Source organism: Pezoporus flaviventris, unplaced genomic scaffold (assembly GCF_033815535.1).
Source record: "Pezoporus flaviventris isolate CSIRO_AGI_PZ_B2104156 unplaced genomic scaffold, CSIRO_AGI_Pfla_v1 ptg000036l, whole genome shotgun sequence".
Classification (NCBI taxonomy): domain Eukaryota; kingdom Metazoa; phylum Chordata; class Aves; order Psittaciformes; family Psittacidae; genus Pezoporus; species Pezoporus flaviventris.
The window spans coordinates 8357192-8376212 of record NW_026892584.1 but is presented as its reverse complement, the minus strand read 5'-3'; the positions used below and the strand labels follow the sequence as shown (position 1 = coordinate 8376212).

The 19021-nt window shown below is 40.8% G+C and overlaps 1 protein-coding gene across 2 annotated transcripts; it reads right to left on the bottom strand.

Annotated features, from left to right (window-relative positions):
* Positions 1-7202: 7202 nt before the first annotated feature.
* CUNH11orf58 (chromosome unknown C11orf58 homolog) lies at positions 7203-13562 on the bottom strand. Of its 2 annotated transcripts, none has more exons than XM_061464284.1 (5): positions 13415-13562; positions 13017-13097; positions 11804-11864; positions 9926-10038; positions 7203-8738 (listed from the first exon to the last, which is right to left on the bottom strand). In XM_061464284.1, exons 1-5 carry the CDS (start codon positions 13472-13474, stop codon positions 8529-8531), a joined length of 525 nt encoding a protein of 174 aa, XP_061320268.1. In that variant the 5' UTR covers positions 13475-13562; the 3' UTR covers positions 7203-8528. The 2 variants fall into 2 exon arrangements, with proteins under 2 accessions (XP_061320268.1, XP_061320269.1); XM_061464285.1 differs by having other exon boundaries at positions 9929-10038.
* Positions 13563-19021: the final 5459 nt, after the last annotated feature.

Below are 19021 nucleotides of genomic sequence, written 5' to 3'. Positions count from 1 at the left end.
ATGGAGACCAGTGGAAATGTTTGATTCTTCTAAAACTTAACCTCTAGAACAAAATGTAAAGAAGCAGTTAGAAGTATTTCTGTGATTCTCCAAACTTGAGAGTGAATATTTGAGACTGTGAGTACTCGACCTTTAGATGCATGCAGCAGAAATTCAGAGCTGAGCTGCTTATGACATGCTTGTCCTCTTTCTCAGGCACACAAAGATCCTTTGACCACATGTTGCATGGCTCAGTGGAACTGCATTCTTTGTACAGCAGCTTTGTTAGGCAGGAGGGCAGCCTATATGCCCGTAATTGTGGGTGAGGAGTTCAGCCCATGGGATCTTGGACTGCAGCAGCCACTGCCTCCAAATTCTGTCTGCTGTCCTCACAAGGAAGGGAAGGGGTTGCAGGCACTTCTGCTCTGCAGGTTGTGGGAAATAATAATTTTCTTTGATCACACATACAAAATCTGCTCATACCAACTTGCACGAAAGAGGAGGATTTTGCCGTATATAGAATCATAGAAAAGTTAGGGTTGGAAAGGACCTTAAGATCATCAAGTTCCAACCCCCCTGCCATGGGCAGGGACACCTCACACTAAACCATGTCACCCAAGGCCTCGTCCAGCCTGGTCTTGAACACTGCCAGGGATGGAGCATTCACAATTTCCCTGGGCAACCCATTCCAGTGCCTCACCACCCTAACAGGAAAGAATTTCCTCCTTACATCCAGTCTAAACTTCCCCTGTGTAAGTTTGAACCCATGACCCCTTGTCCTATCACTGCAGTCCCTAATGAAGAGTCCCTTCCCAGCATCCCTATAGGCCCCCTTCAGATACTGGAAGGCTGCTATGAGGTCTCCAAGCAGCCTTCTCTTCTCCAGGCTGAACAGCCCCAACTTTCTCAGCCTGTCTTCATATGGGAGGTGCTCCAGTCCCCTGATCCTCTGGACTTGTTCCAACAGTTCCGTAGTTATACCATTAACATTGTTAACAAAGCCAGTCTTTCTAAAGATTTTGGTCTGTGTCTATAGGTAATCTCCTATTTGGGAAAAAAATGATGAAGATAATTTTTTTTCCAAAACTTTTTATTAAATGTGTGAAATGCTGTTCTCCAGTCCATTTTACACATCCATCTTTTTTGTAGGGATGGGTGTAGTTTTTAAATAATGAGGGTTAATTTTCCTATACATACAGCATTTGGTTTGGGTCAGTTTCCTTTTTCAATTGTTTCTTTTAATCAAAAGGTTCTTTTGTAGGTGTAAACACTACTCTCTAATATTTATGTCTACTTGCAGATCAGTATCATTTTGACCTGAAAGTAACTTTTTTTTTTTTTCCACCTCTGTTATTAAGCAGTGTAAGTGTTTGGGACTAATTATAATTAAAGAAACAGAAACACGTTAGAAAGCAGCATCAGTTCTTCTTTTGAAGGCACTGTTTTCTAATTGGTGTTTTGTAATGTTATACCAAGCAAGAATGATGCAGACTGACTTCTCTTCCTGTATACATCTGATTTCAATTTCTTCAACTACAGTTACTATGATTTTACTGCTGAGCTCAGTTTATAAACCTACAGCCTGATACTCCTAAGTAGCCCTGCTTTCACCTTTTTGGACTTGCCCAACACCCAAACCTCCCCCTCCCTGTTTCTCAGTACTGTTAACTTAGAGTTCATATGTTTTGCTGGACTGCTGGGAAATCCTGGTAGGCTCTAGCACTGGTGCTTGTCTTTGTGCATCTATATAAAGCTATTTATTTTGAAGTACTGGACAAGCAGCAGTAGTTGGAGGCATCCAGACTGGTTTGGTAAAAAAAAACCTCAAACTAACAACTAGATAAAAAGATTTTTGAGGAAACAACTGTACTAATAGATTCTGTTCTGGGAAGTTCCTTATGTGTGGAACTAAAAGGTACTGAAAGATACAACTGAAGTTGTGTGCTGCTATTTCAAAAGACTGTTAAAGGTCCAGTGAGGTCTCAGGTACCCCTTGGTCTCTGGAGAGAGACCTGGGCTGGTGTTCGAGAAAGCAGAGCCCTCCCAGTGTCGTTTGGTATTGTTTACACCTTTATTTTCTACCTGCATCATCTACTCCTCTGCTCTCCAGATCTTTAAATGTATGTATATGTGTTTTAGATTGGTGTCTGTTCTCCTCTGTAAAACCTCAAATTTCCCAAGTATCTTAGCAATTAACTCCTGGGTGTTATATGAAGGAAAGACCAGATTTACTTAGTGTTGAAACTTGGAAGATATAGAAGGCATGGTCTGATGTTACCCCTCTTGATTTCTGGCTGTCTTTGGGTATTTTAAAGGTTTTGCTAGTGCCGCATACATGTCTCTGTGTCTGTGTATTGCGTAGTTATAAAAAAGAACAAAGCCATGCACAAGAAAAACATGAAAAAACGCTATATTTTTTACACCCAGTAAACATTCCTATTGGTTATTTGGCTGTATTCAAAAGGCTAAGATTTTTATTCCTCTACTAGCAAAAGCAACCTTTCTTCATAGTGGAGCAGTACAAAGAAAGAGCACAAAAAATACACACATCACAGTGCTGAAATTCTGTTTGAACAAGTGTATTGATTGGGTCTGACCCCTTTACATTTTTTTTTCCATTATTTGAAAAGGTGCATCTAACTGTAGCTGAATTGAACCAACTGAGATGAACTTTCCATGAAAACTTCTGGAGATACTTCTTTAGTTCAAAGCTTTGGAATTTTAAAGAGCATTTTTAATACAAGTCTGTTGAGGTATTCTGTGCAACAACCATACTTTGAATGTTAAACTACAGGTAAACCTAAGAGAGAGGTAAAATTATAAAGCCTGCCACAAAATTACTGAGAGATGGCAAAATAACTTCAAGTACTAATTATAGAAGTGAATAAAACCAGAAAGTATTGCATATGTGCACATTTGTGCAGTGTTTACTTGTTATTTACCTGTCAGTGCTCCCAGTTGCCTTACAGAGAGTGTAAAACAGCCTCCAAGGAAAACACCTGAGAAACTGAACAGCATTTTTGGAGGAGTTATTGATGAAATAACTGCTATAAGATGTAACCTTGAAGGACAATGATGTTTTTTTGTTGCCCACTAGAAGAAGCCTTTTCAAGGAGCTATGGCATAAGGAAGCACAAAAGGAAGAAAGAGCTTAAGAAAACAAAGGTTAGTAGTGAGTTTGTAGGAAATAATGGCAGAGAGGTATCTGCAAACAAGACTGAGTAAAAGGCTGAGGGTGAGAGTGGAGAACAGTCCAGTGGTTAGAAGTTAAAGACAGTAAAAAGTTGAAGAAGCTGGAATACTTGGACTTGGACAGAAGCAAGATGTTTTAACAAAGGGACTTGACCTAAATTGTGGAGGGGAGGTAAGAAGAAGGAACAGCTGGCAAGTGTGAATACAAGTCTGGTATCCTAGTACAAAAAATACCTTATGAATGGGAATCACAAGATAGTAGAGTGTTAACGATGTCAGTGGGTGAAGGAGGGAATCACTGATGACTTCAATGTAGTGTTTTGGTAACGGGACAGTCATCTTTTCTGTTGCCAGCTTCTGGGCTCTGTTCTTTTAAGCCAAATTACAGTTGAAAATGGCTAGCATGTGTGAAACTCTCTTTTCCCTGTAGAAACACCTTGCACCGGTGCCAGGGGTGAAGGTCAGTTCTCCTGGCACAGAGCCTGGTCCAAGTGAGGGCTTCTGTTTGTGCGGTTGTGATGTGTTAGTGCAAGACAGGGTGTTGTGTGGCCTGCTGCAGCCTCTGGCCACAGTTCTGTTATACTGCCAAGGGGTTTGGGCTGGCTTGATTTTTCTCTCTAGAGCCAGAACTGAGAAAAGCTTTAGCATTGTTTTCTGGTTCATCTCTTGAGACATGGAAGATTTTTGGAGTTTTTTTTAAACCCTGGCTGATGGCTTATGCAAGATGCAACCTTAATGAAACAGCTGGTGACAGTTACAGTGATTTATACCACTCTAGGGGAAACAGCTGACACTAAAGAAGTCCCTGCTAATTCTGTCTCTTGTTATTAGATGGATTGTTGACTTTTCTGACTACTTAGTTCACACCGAACAGTTCTTCTATGTCTCTGCTCTGCTTCTTCTGTATTGTGCCTTTGAGCATCATCTGCTCCCAGTATGGAACAGGATTTTGTCTTCTGCTCAGCACAATTGCAGGGTGTCTGTGTATGTGTTGGGCCGTGAGCACATATGCACACACATTGAGCCCATTCTCTTTTCCTTTGGTGCTGAAGAACAGGACACACAAAAGCTGAGGGACCACAGCTGAAATGAGCAGCAGAACTGGCTGCTCTGCTCGTTTCCCATGTCCTAACCTGGCTGAGAGTCTTGGGTAAAAGAGAGCAACAGCTTGTGAGTGTAGCTGTGTCCCATCTTCTCAAGACCCAATGTGTGCCTGAGGATGCTTCACTTATCTTCACTGAACCCAGTTTAGAAGTTAATTGGCAAATTATTTTATCTGCAGATTTTATTCAGTATCGGTAATGTCTTCATCGGTTGACTACTGAATAAGCTTGATCTTTAGTTTGTGTGCGTGTTTGTGTATGACTATGTTAAGAAGCCTTTTTGACAAGAAAAAAAAAAGTTGGAAAGAGATGTTCTGCTACTGAATCCTTACAAACACATGACAATTACTAGATCTTAGAGGGTGTCATGGAAAGGAGGCTTGGCCCCAACCAGTTAAGGATGAAAAGCTTCACCTGCATTTGCTTTAAAGCTTTAGCAATAAATACAAGGCTGAAAAGGAACCAGGTTATCAAACCTTTCTGCAGTCATTAATGCAGCTTGATATACTTGCAATGAAAATTTACTTATTGTACGCTACTTATGGTAATGGTTTGAGAGAATTTCTCTGCAGGTCAGGGTGGGCAGCTGTGAAAAAGTTCAAAACAAGGAAGTTGGTTTTGTTGGGTTTTGATTTTTTTTTTGGTGTTTTTTGTTGTTTTGGTTTTTTTTAATATGAGCCCCTGGATTGCTGGATTGAAGATACAAAGGCCTCTTCTGATGTGTGTCACTTCTCATTCTTCACTTTTTCTTCTCAACTAAATCTTCCTGAGCTATGGACACCATAAATGGTACTGGATTTGGATAGGTAATAGCACAAACTTTGTGTGACCTAATTCTGCATCTGCACATCAAAATCAAATCAAATTAGATTAAGTCAATAAGAAGTACTTTGTTTCTTTCATGCTGTGTAAAAACTAAGGAAACTTTACCTATTGGGATACTGTACATCTGTGTACCACTCAGATATTTTTCTCAATAGAAGTGCAGTTGAGGTGGCAGTCTTAAAAGCAGACAAACCCAACTTCTGCTTTGTCCCTTCAGTGAGGGTACCTCGGGACATGTCCCTGCTCTTAATTCCCTGACAGCTTCCAAGAAGCTGATGCAAATAATTGTGCCAGGCTTTGATTATGAGTTATTGCACTGCCACTTATTCTCTTTGTCTCCTGCAGTTTACAGAGGCAGCTTCAGTGCATAATTTAATCCTTGTACTGGGGACTGTAGCAAATCCACAGAGATTTCTACCAACCATCCTCTCTGGCATCACAACATGTGCATGTCTCCTTTGATGTGAATTCCCCAACCAGAGCCTTAGAAGGACCTATAGCTTTGAAGCTGGCCTATAAATTGTGCTTTCAGGAATCAAGTTGTCAGCCTCCTCTTCAGGAAGAAAGGGAGAGTAAACTGTAAAGCAGTTGCATAAAGCTACAGGGCAACTTATAGACCTGGTTTTCTTGGCCTTGAAGAATTCCTGTACAATGTTGTGAATCCCTTTTTGCCTGGCTTAGCATCCTTTTTTTGTGACTGCAGGACCCCATGGGCAGTGGTCTGTGATGGTGCTTGAGTTGAGGGATTCCTATGCCAGGGCAAATGGAAGGGGGACAGGTGTGCTGGGGCTTGTGACCTGTTCAAGTGGTTTCTGTTTTGCAAACACAAGCACTGATAATGTGCCTGCACTGGCCTTTGTATATGTAAATTGTCTGCATGGTTTACAAACACTAACTTTCATCAGGTGTTTTCTATGATGCAGAACGGGCAGACTTCTGCCTTTCTATTGAGACGGAAATAAGCTGGTCTTTGAGTTGAGGAATTTCAGTGGCTGAATCTAATCTGAAAAGACAAATACAGTTGCTCTCTTCAGGATTTGATGTCTGCTTATGTGTTCTGCTGTCGTCTCTGGGAGCTCTTTCTATACCAGCCTGAAAAAGTGAAGAGCTGTCTAGAATCAACCAATGACACTTTGTTTTTTTTCCTGTGTTCTCTGTCTCTGACAAGTACAAGAGCTGAAACCATTCTGCTACTGTCCCTGCCACTGCTGCTAATGTCATTATACCAAACACTACTAAAATTGACCATGAATGAAAACATTTACTTCACTGAACTAATCAGCCTTTCTCTATATACAGAGAAGCTTCTTAGCCAGGCTCCTTCACAGCTAAATTAGCAAGTTATTAGTGTGTTTACAAATATTACACAGAAACAAGACTTGGGTCTGCTTCTCCTGGGTCTTTCCAGGTTGGTTCCAGCATGGAGAAAAGCCCTAAGGGGACGTTTTATTGTGCCCTTGCAGGCTAATGGAAAAGCAGCAGGGTCCTCAGCCCAGCAGAGCGAGTCTGCAGCAATGGATTTCATTGCCTCCTGAAAGTGAGTTACTGCATGCATGCTGCTGGGGAAGGTCAGAGATCCACATGGATGTTGAGCAGCTGCAGAGGGAAAGGTTGTGAGAGCTCAAGGACAGAAGGCAGAGGTGTCAGTGTATATGCAGCATCTTGCAGCTCATGCCTTAATTTGGTAATGGCCCTTAAGGCAATAAAAGGCAGCAGCTGCACCTAGAAGAACCTAACAGTGAAATGCTGGTTTAAGGAAGTGAGCTTAAGTAAGTGTCTAAATAGGAATAAAGTTATATCAGTCTATTAGGAAACTTAATCCTTTATCTTTTGGGGAGGGTGCCTCTCTTCCTAGAAAGAGCAGCTTTCATAAGTCATGGTGAGGTTTCTTTCTTCAAAAGGTGTACAAGGAACTTTAGTTTCTATGTATTAGAAGCTGGCAGTATTAAGAAAACAAAAAGAAACTTGTACAAATCACTGTTAGTAACTGCTGTAACATTGACCTTAAACCCAAATTACTTTTCCAAGTTTTACTTCAAAGAATTACTTCGAAAAACTTTGTATTAAATGCAAATATAGTAAACCAAATCAAAATCTACACTGTTTTTATTTACAATCATATTACTTTTATTTTTTCAATATACCAAGTTCTCCCCCAGTAAATGATGCTGCTGCCATGTTTACATTCAATAAACCTATACACTGATAGCACATGCTGCTGCTTTCACATAAGCAAACTGGCCTGCATATGTTGTCTGCATGTCATAAACTGTATATAGACATGAAGATTCTCCACAAGCATCCAGTGTTTCCTGAAACACTGTTGTGGCAGAGGTACAGATCAGCTGTTCTGCTTTCCCAGTACAAACAGGCAGTTGATATGTCTGATGTAGTAAGAGGAAACTAAGTCTAAAAAGTTACAGTATTTTACTAATTACTTGAATGCAGTAAACTACAAATTTGCAGAGGAATGGGTGTGCTTAATTCTTGCTGGAAGGAGTTACTTGAACTCCTGACTCTGTTACCAACTTTACTTGAGAGGTACAACCTTTTCATGGTAACTGACTTAGACCTCCAAGTGATGCAGGAATAAAAGGAAGAAGGGGCTTTAGTACTTAATTCTGTATTCTCTATTTTTAAAAAAGCTACATTTTTTGAATCTCTTTTTCATCATCAAAGTATATCTTCTCTTTCAAAGTAAATTGGTTTCTTCATGACAAGTTAATTGTTCATAACAGCTCAGTGCTATAACCAGGAGACAGTAATTCAAAACTCACTCTTTTCTACTTAAAGGTATAATGAACTACAGCTTATCCTCCTCCTTATAAAGCCAAAGAAGTAATCAGAACAATCTGTTGTATTATGCATTTCTACAAAACCTTCTCCTGTGCAACTCCTGTAAGACCTCACGTGGATGCAGTGATTAACACTGTCACAAAATTGAGCGATTTCTCCTCTTAACCCTGTAAACACTAGCATCTATAGACAAAATCATTGCTTAAAGCTTTAGTACATCACAGAATGGTGCTGATACCAGTATTTTACAACTAATGCAACGGCAAGTAATTTACATGTAATCTTAACAGATAAAAATTCAAGACTAGGGTACTAACTAAAGAAACCACTAACATGAAGTTTCCTTATCTGGTATGGAATAAGGGGAGGGAAAGTTTAGATAACATTGTAGAGATTGGGCAGGAACAAAAACTTTATTACTCCATCCAGTATTTTATATGCTTTACAAAAACCAGTAATATCACTGTGCCCGTAAAAATGTTATCCATGGCAACAGAAAGCAAATACTAGTTTGTCATCTAATGGGGTCTTTTTAAAATCATAATACAAAGGTTTGTGCTGTAGCAGTCCTCCACTTTGCACTGTAACAATAAGGCTTACTGTACTTGGAATACAAAGCTGTTACATCTGCAGTTATGAACCACTGGCTTTAACAAACATCATTTTATAGTTGCTTTTTGCTTCTTTTTTGCTTTCTGGAACCTCAGCCTCAACATGTTTTTCAGCAGCTTGTAGCTCTTCTGCAGACTCCTCTTGTTCAGACTCAGAGCCACTTTCGGAGTCCTCTGAACTCTCTTCAGAGGAGTGCCCAACTGCCTCTTCTTGTTCTTCACTTTCCTGAAACTGGAAGTTCGGATTATGAGACAGATAAACCATTATTTCCTGGCAACTCCACTGCAGCTTTTAATATTTCACAGTGAGCATGTTTTGCTTAACGGCTCCTTTCATTTTACTACTAGAATGGGCTCTGTTGCTAAACCCAAGTCCTTAACATACAAATTGGTACACAGAAAGCAACTCCACTAAAGTGGTTAACCATATACCAACCATGACACTCATGGCTTCACCAGCCACATTCTTATTTAGTTACAGCAGAAATCCTAAAAGCACCATTAAGTGAGTTTGAAAAGTCTCAGGTCACATCAGTTAATACTTACTTTGGTATATGCAGTACATGACACCTGAACATTTGTCATGGAGAAAACATAATGAAACGAACAGCCACACCACCAAGAATTCACATTTGTGACTGATCCTTGAAATTAAGTTTTGCACACTGCAGCATGAGGAATGCTGAAGTAATCCAATGATATTGCTATCAATCCCCAAAATGACATTTTGTTCATGGTCCTGACGAGCAAAGCCTCCACAGCTGTAATATTAAGAATTCCCAGCATTGCACAGGTGGTTTTACTCACTCTGGAAAAATTAGCTATATTTTTATGCAGTAATTGGTATTAACAGGTAGCAAAAAAATAATTATTGCATCTTTCAATCAGCAGATGAAGACATGTTCCAAATAACCTGATTCTCTTGGGTTTTGTCACTCTTCCTGCTCACTCCTATGGAAATCCCTGCAAGTACAAGACCAGCTCACTGAAGGACTCTGTACAGCACATTCCCCTTGTCTTGACACCTCTAGTCAGTTCCATTTCAGGCCCAAAGAGGTATGTGCCTCACCACAAGAAGCAGATACAATTAATTAGCGTTCAGCAATGATGCAGATGGTTATCCTGTCTTCTTATGTATTACGTGGAAAGACCCTGATCTTTGTCACCTTCTGTCCTCATCAGTCTTGACTACTATGGAGCAGTACACGTCGTATCACTTTTCAGAACAATAAGAAACATTAATAATTTTCAGGCCACCACAACATACACAATTAGGGGTAAAGGGCCTGCAGTAAGTTTCTCTCTTAACTTAAACTGCAGCAGTTTGCCAGCAGTTGTAGTGATGGATTTTTTAAAAACCATGTATCATCTTGTCTTAGTGGACTGAAAGGCAAATTGTTATGGAAATAAACAACTTACTACCTCACTGAAACCAAGTCCACAATGGCGGCGGTTTCGTCCAGACATCGTGCTGTCCATGCTTTGTTGGTACTGAGACTCCAATTCTTCATTCATTTTCTTGTCTTCTTCCCCTGCATTGTCCAGTGTACTTTGGTTATGGTTCATTCAAATTAACAAAGACATCAAATTACAAGAAGTCACATTTTCAAAGTTTTATCAATATATTTGTGAAAAAAGTTTAAATTTAGCCATTTTAAACTACTGGACTATTACTGCATACAAACCATCATATTCATAAGCAATCACATCAGTGTCCAAGCAAAACTGCTTTGATACGGGTTTGTAAGTTTCTAACAGCTGATGCATTCAGAGAGATGTGCTATGCCATGGCTTTATGTTGTACTAAACCAGGTAAATGTAACCAATATAGCTTCTCTCTACTTCCTGACAATACTACAACATGTCACAGCAAGGAAAAAGTTTCTGACCTTCATTTCAAATGGTTCTATGATTAAGCCATGAATAATATATAGCAACAGAAGTTGGGACAATACTACCACTCTCGTATATAGAGATATACCTGAAACTATTTTATGATCCTGAATTACGAGGGGTGGTTACTACATCTCTGTGTTTTTCCCATATTTAGCAATTAGCAGAAAAACTGGTTTTCATGAGCTACTTCTACATGCCCTTTTTACTTACTTGAGTATGCAAATAAAGAATCATTTTTACTGGGGAAAATATGGTCTAAAATAGTTAAGAAACCTCTTTTCTTTTAAAGGGTAGGAATCTCTAATTCTCCCTCAACAGGTCTGTAATAGTCTAATTTTCAAATTTTATCTCTGTAAAATCAAAAAAAAATAAAGCTTGTATTGCAAATTAGTATTTCCTCATTTGGAAGTTAGAGCTATGTGTTATTATAAAAGGACAATAACTGTATGATGGACAAGGAAATGTTAAGAAAATAGCTATTCTGATTTTTTGTGAAAAAACATTATCTCAACTTTTTGCTAATGACAAAGCAGTAGTGATTTCTTACAGATCCTTAGGGCAAACATCATCTACTTTCTAGGAAATTCAGGTATAAGGAAGTGATTCTCGGTCACTCTGCAAGCAAACAGCAGAACCTGGAACAAATCCCCAGGCTTCTTTTGGTGTTTTGGCCCACAGATAATTTTTCAACTGAAAAGTTACTATTGGAATGTATCAGGGAAAGGAGCTTTCTGGAACTCTGGCAGTTGCTATTCTACACAGGTTTATCAAAGCGTCTCTCACAACAGTCAAGCTCAGCCTGGTTTCAATGTATTTTGACTTACTACCTAAACAAGCATGATAAGAAGTTACTATGGTCATATGTCACATGACATCAAATCACTGCTGACAGCCAAGATGACCCTGCAGATCTTTTCAGCTTCTACCTCACTGCTTTAAGGCAGAGATCTTTCCATTCAATAGGTAATCAGGTAGGGGCAGAAATCAAGCCTGTTCTTTTCCATGCCCAACAATTTAGGAAGTGTCGATATGCATTACTGACAAGGAAGAAGTATAATACTGCTAGGTATCAATAGCAATAAAGCTTTACTTTCTTATTTTGACAGCAAAGTAAAACTGAGGACCTATGGGCTGATTTCCAGGGCACTTGTACACAAGTTTAACTGACCACCAGATACTTTGCTGAACCTGGATTTCAGAAGACAAGAAAGCAGTTAGAGAAACCGTCAGCAATCTAACAAGAAATTAGGAACCTCTACAAATCCACAGCCTGAACTGTCTTCAACTCCAGCCACAAAATCTGAAGTCTCTCCCTGCAGTATCTATGAAGCTCAAAGTACTGATATGCTCCTAAATAAAAGTTAGATTTCCAACTTTGCATCAGCTGTTGGATAAACTGACCTGTCCTGAAGTGAGAGGTTGATCTGTGGTCTCCGATAACAAGGCGGCCAGTATGTTCTTTCTAAAAGAAAAGGCAGTTTGTTTTGGAGCTTTAGGGTGCACTGATAGCTCTGCCAACATTCTGGAAATCTTGAATGGACAAGGTTTGCTGCCAAACCTTGATAATGAACTATAGAGCTGTAAGTTACACTAGCTAACTGCTGCCTCTTGATGAACTTGTTTCACCTTCAAATTTTCTGAAAAAGTAACCCCAATGACTAAGTACTTCTTACTCTTCCCGCACCCCAAAGGTGGTATTTTTCTATTTCTAAAACTACTTTGTTCTGCTTCTTGCCACTGATATGAAAACTACACTAGACAATGCTGGACATGTGTCAGTTTTGGTTTTGACCTCTTTTTCGCTGGTACTATGCAATACTTCAGTCAGTGCAGCTCACAATGATCCCACTTTTAGCCTGGTCACAATATCAAGCAAGACCTTCACAGTGCTCATTAATTAACTGGGTCAGCAGTTGTTCATTAGCAAATGTGTTCCTATAGGCAAGAACTGGAATTACATAGCAAGCAGCATTAGCTATCCAAGCAGATATTGTTAAGATTAGTGGTAGTGGGATGCTTTAACAGGGCATTATATTCCTGTCCCCTAGAAAGTATAACTTTTACCTAATACAGTAAAATATTCTAACTTCCAAAAATACTCTATTCAAGCATAATAAGCTAGTACAAGTGAAATTATATTTCTTGTAGGTATGCAGAATTGCAATACTAAGTATTTTTTAGATGGAAAAAGCACAATTATATTGTTTTTCCTCAAATGAAAGAGAATTTTACAGACCTAGTGTACAGGTTTGTTGATTTATAACAAGAATTCTCTCAAAAGTGTTAACAAATAATTTTATTAGCTGGTCTGAAAGGATGAAGGTGTGGGAGGAAGCTGCACGGCACACACTAGACTATTTAAAACCTATTTTTTGCCTTAAACCGCTGCCGGCATAAGATAGGTGCGGCTGTGAAACCCAAATCCTCCTTCAAGCCCAAAGCAGAATTGCCTTTGAGTGTTCTCTTTTCCTTCTGACAGCACTGCTACTTGCAGCAAGCCTCCTAGGGAGGTTTAGTTGCAACGCAAGTATAAAACCCCACGGAGACGTTGAGGGGGGAACCTCCTCCCACTCGGGTTCCCGTGTGCTCGCGGGGCGCAGCGGAGCATCCTCACCTTCCCAGCACCCATGAGCCGCAGGAACTTCTGCTTCCGCTCCTCGTTGCCAAGGTCCGCCGCCTCCCAGCTCCTGGAGCCCTGCGGGAGCACACGCTAACTGCGCCCGCCCGCCCGCCCCCTCCGCTGCGGTGGGCGCGGTGGGCGCGGTGGGCGCGGTGGGCCCGGCGGCCCCGGGCAGCCCCTCAGCCCCTGCCTCCAGCTCCCCCGTGACGCCTCCAGCGCCGCTGTTCCTCGGACGGCTTTTAACGCGAGGAAGAGGGCGTCTGGGAAGGCCGCGGCCTTCCCCGCGTCCCGCGCTAGGTTCGGAGACCGTACCGGGACTCCGCCACAGTTTCCCTCCCAGCCGCCGCCGCCGCCTCCTCCTCCTCCGCCCCCCTCCCGCCGCCCCTATTTACATCAGGGGAGGCCGCTCGTTTGCGGCCGTGGTGGCCCTGTGACTCCCTGGCCGAGCTCATCGCTGCGGCTGGGTGACCAGGCCCCTCTGCAGCCTTTCTGCCGCAGCCGCTCCCTCAGTCAGCGGCAGGTCACGGTGCCGCGGCAGCCGCGGGGCGCGCCGGGAATGGTAGTTCTCGCCAGGCTCGTGGCGTCACGGCGAAGGCAGGCGGGGACTACCCGTCCCACAGGCCTCCGCGGTGCCGGGGGCTGTCTCTGCCTTCGCTCTGCAGAGAGGCGCTGGCTGGGCAGCTGCGCGAGGGCGGCTGGAGGCAGGGGGGGGAAGGAGTGACGTTGCCGTGTCGGTGCCTATGGAGTTGTAGTCGGTCGTCGGGATTTCGTCTGGATGTGGCGTCAGGCTCGGCGCAGCTGCCGCTCAGGCGTGAAATGCCGCTGGGGGAATGAGGGGAGTAAAAGGGGCTCCCGCCCCGGGGATTGTGCTTCTGCCATCCTGTGAGCGCGGGCGGGAGGCTGCTGACTTGAAGCCTGAGGTAATCCCTGCTATGGGACGGCGAGTTCTGGCCGTCGTAGAGACAGCGGCTGCTCCCGCCTGGGTATGCTGCTGCCGACGTTTCAGGTTGGGTTACAGTCGCCTTGGAGGCAGCGGTAGTACCCCGCGCCCGCTCCGCGCTCGCTTCTAAAGTAGCGGTCGTGTCCTCGAGGACACCGCGAGTTTCCTGCCGCTTGCCACACCTCAAGGCGCCTCTCCCAATGGCGTTCTTGTAACCGTCTGTGTCCCGTCAGCTCTAGACTCACCAGAAACCTCACCACCACACCCGAGTAATGGGCTCCCTTCCCGCCGACCGGCACAGCCACCTCGTGTGGAGAGCGGCAGCTGATGACCCGTGTGGAATCCTGTGTTTGGAGCCCCAGATGTTTCCACTTAACCCTTCAGTTGTTCTGGTCTTTCCCTGTCACTGTCATTCTTGGAGTCCCAGCTCCACATACGCCGTGTGCACAGCAGAAATTCACTTACTGACCCCAAGTTAGTATGTTCTCACATACCTCTGCTTCAGAATTAGATTAATTTGAGAGGTTTGCCATTGAACATTAATATTCTGGAATTTTTGCCTCTGTTGGATAGGAAGCAGTACACAGTCACACTGTATGCCTTCTGACCTTCGTGTGAAGAAAAGCCCCTTCCGTTTTCTTTCCTCAGTGACAGTGACTCCCCGTGATAAAATTGCAGAAGCCCTACTAATTCCAGGAGGTGAAGGTGCACATGCTGAAATGGTGTGTGCCAATTCATGTTGCAGCTTAAACCTGACTAGTTTAAAGTTGGTTGCGTAAGGATTTTCAAAAATAACATGAGGTAAACTACTCAAGAGGAAAACAAGTATAAGCGCACGTAAGTGTATGTAGTCTCACTGAAACTTCCTTAACAACTGATTTAAAACAAATTCTTGCAATTTTCTTGTTTAGGCTAAGAGCTAAAGTTAGTGTCTTAAGATCTTTTTTGAGTTGTCAATCAGTATGTTCATGTTGTCTGTGTGCATAAAGGCAGTCACTTCAGCCATCGACTTCTCATCCCCAGCAGTACCTATAAATTATGTGTGCTCGTTTCCTCAGTCTTCTTGTGTGCTTTGCACATACATTATAGGTAGTCAGAATATGCCCCAAATTTTCAGTTCTTCTCAATAGTTAGCTTGAAAGAGCTTTCTTTTAAGTAGCAATAATCTAAGATGCATTTCTTTGCATCTGGTTATCGGGTTGTTTTTTTGTGGGGTTTTTATTTGTTTGTTTTGCTTTTTGGTTGTTTTTTTTTTTTGGGGGGGGGGTGAGGTTTTGTTTTATTTTTTGTTTTGGGTTTGTTTGGCTTATATTATTCTAACCAGAAGTTTTTATTATTATTTTTATTGATTTTGTAACTACAACTTTAGATTTCAACCAGTAAGTTTATCTGCCCACCTGTGTAGCTCAGTGCTCCATCAAGGAAACTTTTAGCTTTTTTTTTTGGATTTTGAAGGTTAGAGGGAAAGAAGGATGAGGTAGGCTGTTCCTGCTAATGCCAGGTGTAGTCATTTGCAAAGGCAAGAGGACCACACTCTGCAAAGAGTGATTGGGGCAAAGAGATCATTGAAAAGATACCACATAGGTCCCATAACACATAGGTCTACACACAGTGTAAAGATGCCAACATATCTCATAAAGGAATAGTGTTCAGTTCCTTGCAAGGAACTTCTCTTTATGCTGAAGAAGAGTCCACTCTTGGAGTGGGTGATGGTGGTAGATCTGGTTTCTTTAACTTGCTTTTTGCTGAGGTGATCTGGCTGCTGGTCAGAGCTGAGTTCATCTTTCAGACAGTTTGGGGAAGAACCTGCAGTAGCTGTATAGTTTTCTGTATGCAGTTTTCCTATGGTGCCCCTGTAGCAAATGGAAAGTTCCTGTAAGACTTTAAAACTTAGGCTTCTGGTCTGTCTGTCTTTGAGAGGAACCTTTGTGCTTGGGGAATGAGTTGCTCCTAGCTAAATTTCCTCCTTACAGAGCTAAAAAGGTTTAATTACAATGTTTTTTGTGTGTATGGCAATTAAGCTGCTCTTCAGTCACTTTGATACTTTTTAAGAGGTTCCCTGAGTGTTGTTATTCAGGTGTTACCCATTGTTCTTTTATAGGGCTGAAATACAGTGAAAGAAGAGTTGTTTAAGAAAATATTCTGGAAGATGGAGCACAGAAGTTCAGCAGATCTAATACTCTAGAGATGTCCTGGGTAGGTAGATTCAGAGTTAAAGACATATGTAGGCTGTCATTATTTTTATTATTATTTATACAGAACAGCACTAGGACAGTGATGTTTAAATTCATGTCCACATATATTGCACTGCTTGAGTGTGTAAAATCAATGGAAAGGCACAGCTGTTACACCTGCTTTCTACAATTTCTGTAGTTATTGTTTGGCAATCATTAAGAGTGGATGGGAGCATAGGTATAAGAGAATGGCATATTTAAAGCTTTAAACATCATTTTAATGTATTTAAATATATAGCATATTACATAATGACTGTAATAGTATATTAATTTATATTTCGGTATTTAAAAATTATTTCTAACTCGAGGAGTAAAAATGCAAAGCCTGTAAAAGTAATATAAATTTAAAACTTTTTTTTTTTTTGGAATAGTATCTAGGAACATTTTTAGTCTGTTGACTTAGTAGAAATTGTGGTAATCTAATACCAGTAAAATTGCACCTTTTTTTTTTTTAAGTTAAAGTTTTATTACAGTTTCTGTGGTGTTGTGCCTAAAGACCTGTTCCTTAATAAAAACAAGTGCGAAATTTTAGCTTCATGGCTACACAAAGTTCCCTTATGGGACAAATTGAGGGGGTTTGCCATTGGAAAAAAAGAAAAAATGTGCAAGCACTTGAACTCTAAATCAGCTATTAGAATTGGGTCTATATTTGTGGCTTACTGTTAAACTCAAGTTGTTTTCAGGGCAACTAAAATGTGCTAATGTTTATGTGGTTTGGTAATTTTGGCTTTGTTTACATTTTGAATAATGATATGCTGATGATATTTTAGTAAGAGTTTTTTTCTTTACCTCTCTCCTCCTTCTTCCCCCCTTCCCCCAAGCCCCCCCTACCCCACCCCAAAATGCTCTGCAGAAAAGAGGTACCTTGGTAAACGAATACATCCCTTGCATTAAGTGGCATCCATCTACTCATGGGTTAACTTAAAAATGAAGTGGTTCAAATGCTAACAAAAATGTGGAGTCTCTCAGTAGCAGGCTGGTTATGTAAAGGTTTCACTTATCTTTATTATTGATATCTTTATATTACAGATAATTCTGAGGATGTGTGACTCATGAGCTGTATATAATTCCAGTAACACCAGCAAATGATAAAGGAGTTCTGAAACTCTTGTCAAGCTAGAATTCAGTGTTATATTTGCTGTATTGTTTTGAACAACTGGGAAATAAAATGATTCACAGGACAACAAGATATATTGGGTTTCTAAGAAGGAACCTTGTCTTCTCCAGTCTGTGATACTGTTTGAGAACATAAAAAAAAAAAAACAAAAACGTATGGATCCTGGGCATTATTTGTATGAATTTTCCACATTTCTTTCACATAGTTCCTCTGAAGATACTATCCAGAAATTAACATTCAGTTCACAAGTGAGATTTTTTTCAGGAAGCTGAAACTGGTTACAGTGCAGAAATAAGACCTCAACTATATTAATGTCTATCAATATAGCTAAAGCACAATAGGGAGGAATGTTGAGGTTTGTTGGTAGAAATTAGCAAAAATAGCAAGGTGAGAGTGAGTTGAGGTGAAATGACAAACAAGGCAACAAAGTTATTCATTGTCATGTACAATTATACTCTGTCTTATACTTTTCTATACATTTCTGTTTCTGTAGTGAGCTCCAGTCTGTGAATGGGAACCATCGCTGGGGTTGAGGGTAGGTGAACACCAGCTCTGTAACAGGAAAAACCAGAGAAACTTAATGAAGATTTTCACCTTTTTTTCATCCTCAGCAATCTGTATTATAATAATTTTCAGGCAGACAACAACTTAGGAAAGCTAGGTATGGGAAAGCTGAAGCTTAACTAGATCTTGCAGAAGCAGTTTCATGTTTGAAGAACCTGATGTAGAATCTTCAGGTTTTTATTTGACTTTATTTTTTGTTTAGCTCTATGTGTAGAGTTAGGCTAGATTAAAGTAGAACTAGGTCCGACAGCCAAAAGATGTTTTTCATTGTGTAATGTGATAAGGATGTCTTTGCTGTGCAGTGACCAACTATGCTGCAGTAATAAACCTGTTACATGGTGACCGAGATATTGGACAGTTCTGGCTTGGAAGCCATGGATTCGGAGTTGTAGTTATAGTCCTGGATCCACCCAAGACTAAGTAGCCTGTGGCAAATTATTTCACCTTTCTTTTTTATCACTGAAATTAGGACAATATTTCTACATTCCACTGTTAAGAATTAGTTGAGAGTTGCACTGTGTATGTTCAAAGCAATGTATAAGTGGTAAATACTTGCTATAGTGTAATTGGACTACTGTAATTTATAATATGCTGACATTGGCATATTAAATAGGATCAACCTCTTCTCAAGTGCTGTAAAATTTTTAATTGTTACTAATGGACTTATGATACTCAAAGTAGCTATCACTGTGAGACAGGGAATGCTGCCAGTATCTCTAGGAAACCTTAACAAGGAAACTACCGATTATTTTTTCGCTTGAAATAAAAAAGGTACATATGTACACATGCACCTACTTTATGTGCACAGTTTAAATTTATTCTGTTTTAGGCAGAAAGCTTTATTTCTTTAAAATAGAAACAGGATATTACTCTAGCATTTCAAAACTGTTTAATCTCTTCCAGCATATTTTAAGCTGACAATGCTTCCTGTTTTCTGACCAGATTTGCTTAGTAGTTGTCACTGCGATATATAGATGTTGCCCCAGAGAAGAGCTGAAAATATTCTGTATATCACTGGAGGTGGGGAAAGAAATTTTTTTATTGAAATCTGACTTATGCAACGCACTTAGTTGGTGTGTTTTAGTGGCTTGATGCCTGCCAGAAGTTCAATTCCAAGCTCTTGCTAAGTTTTGTTTTAAGGGGT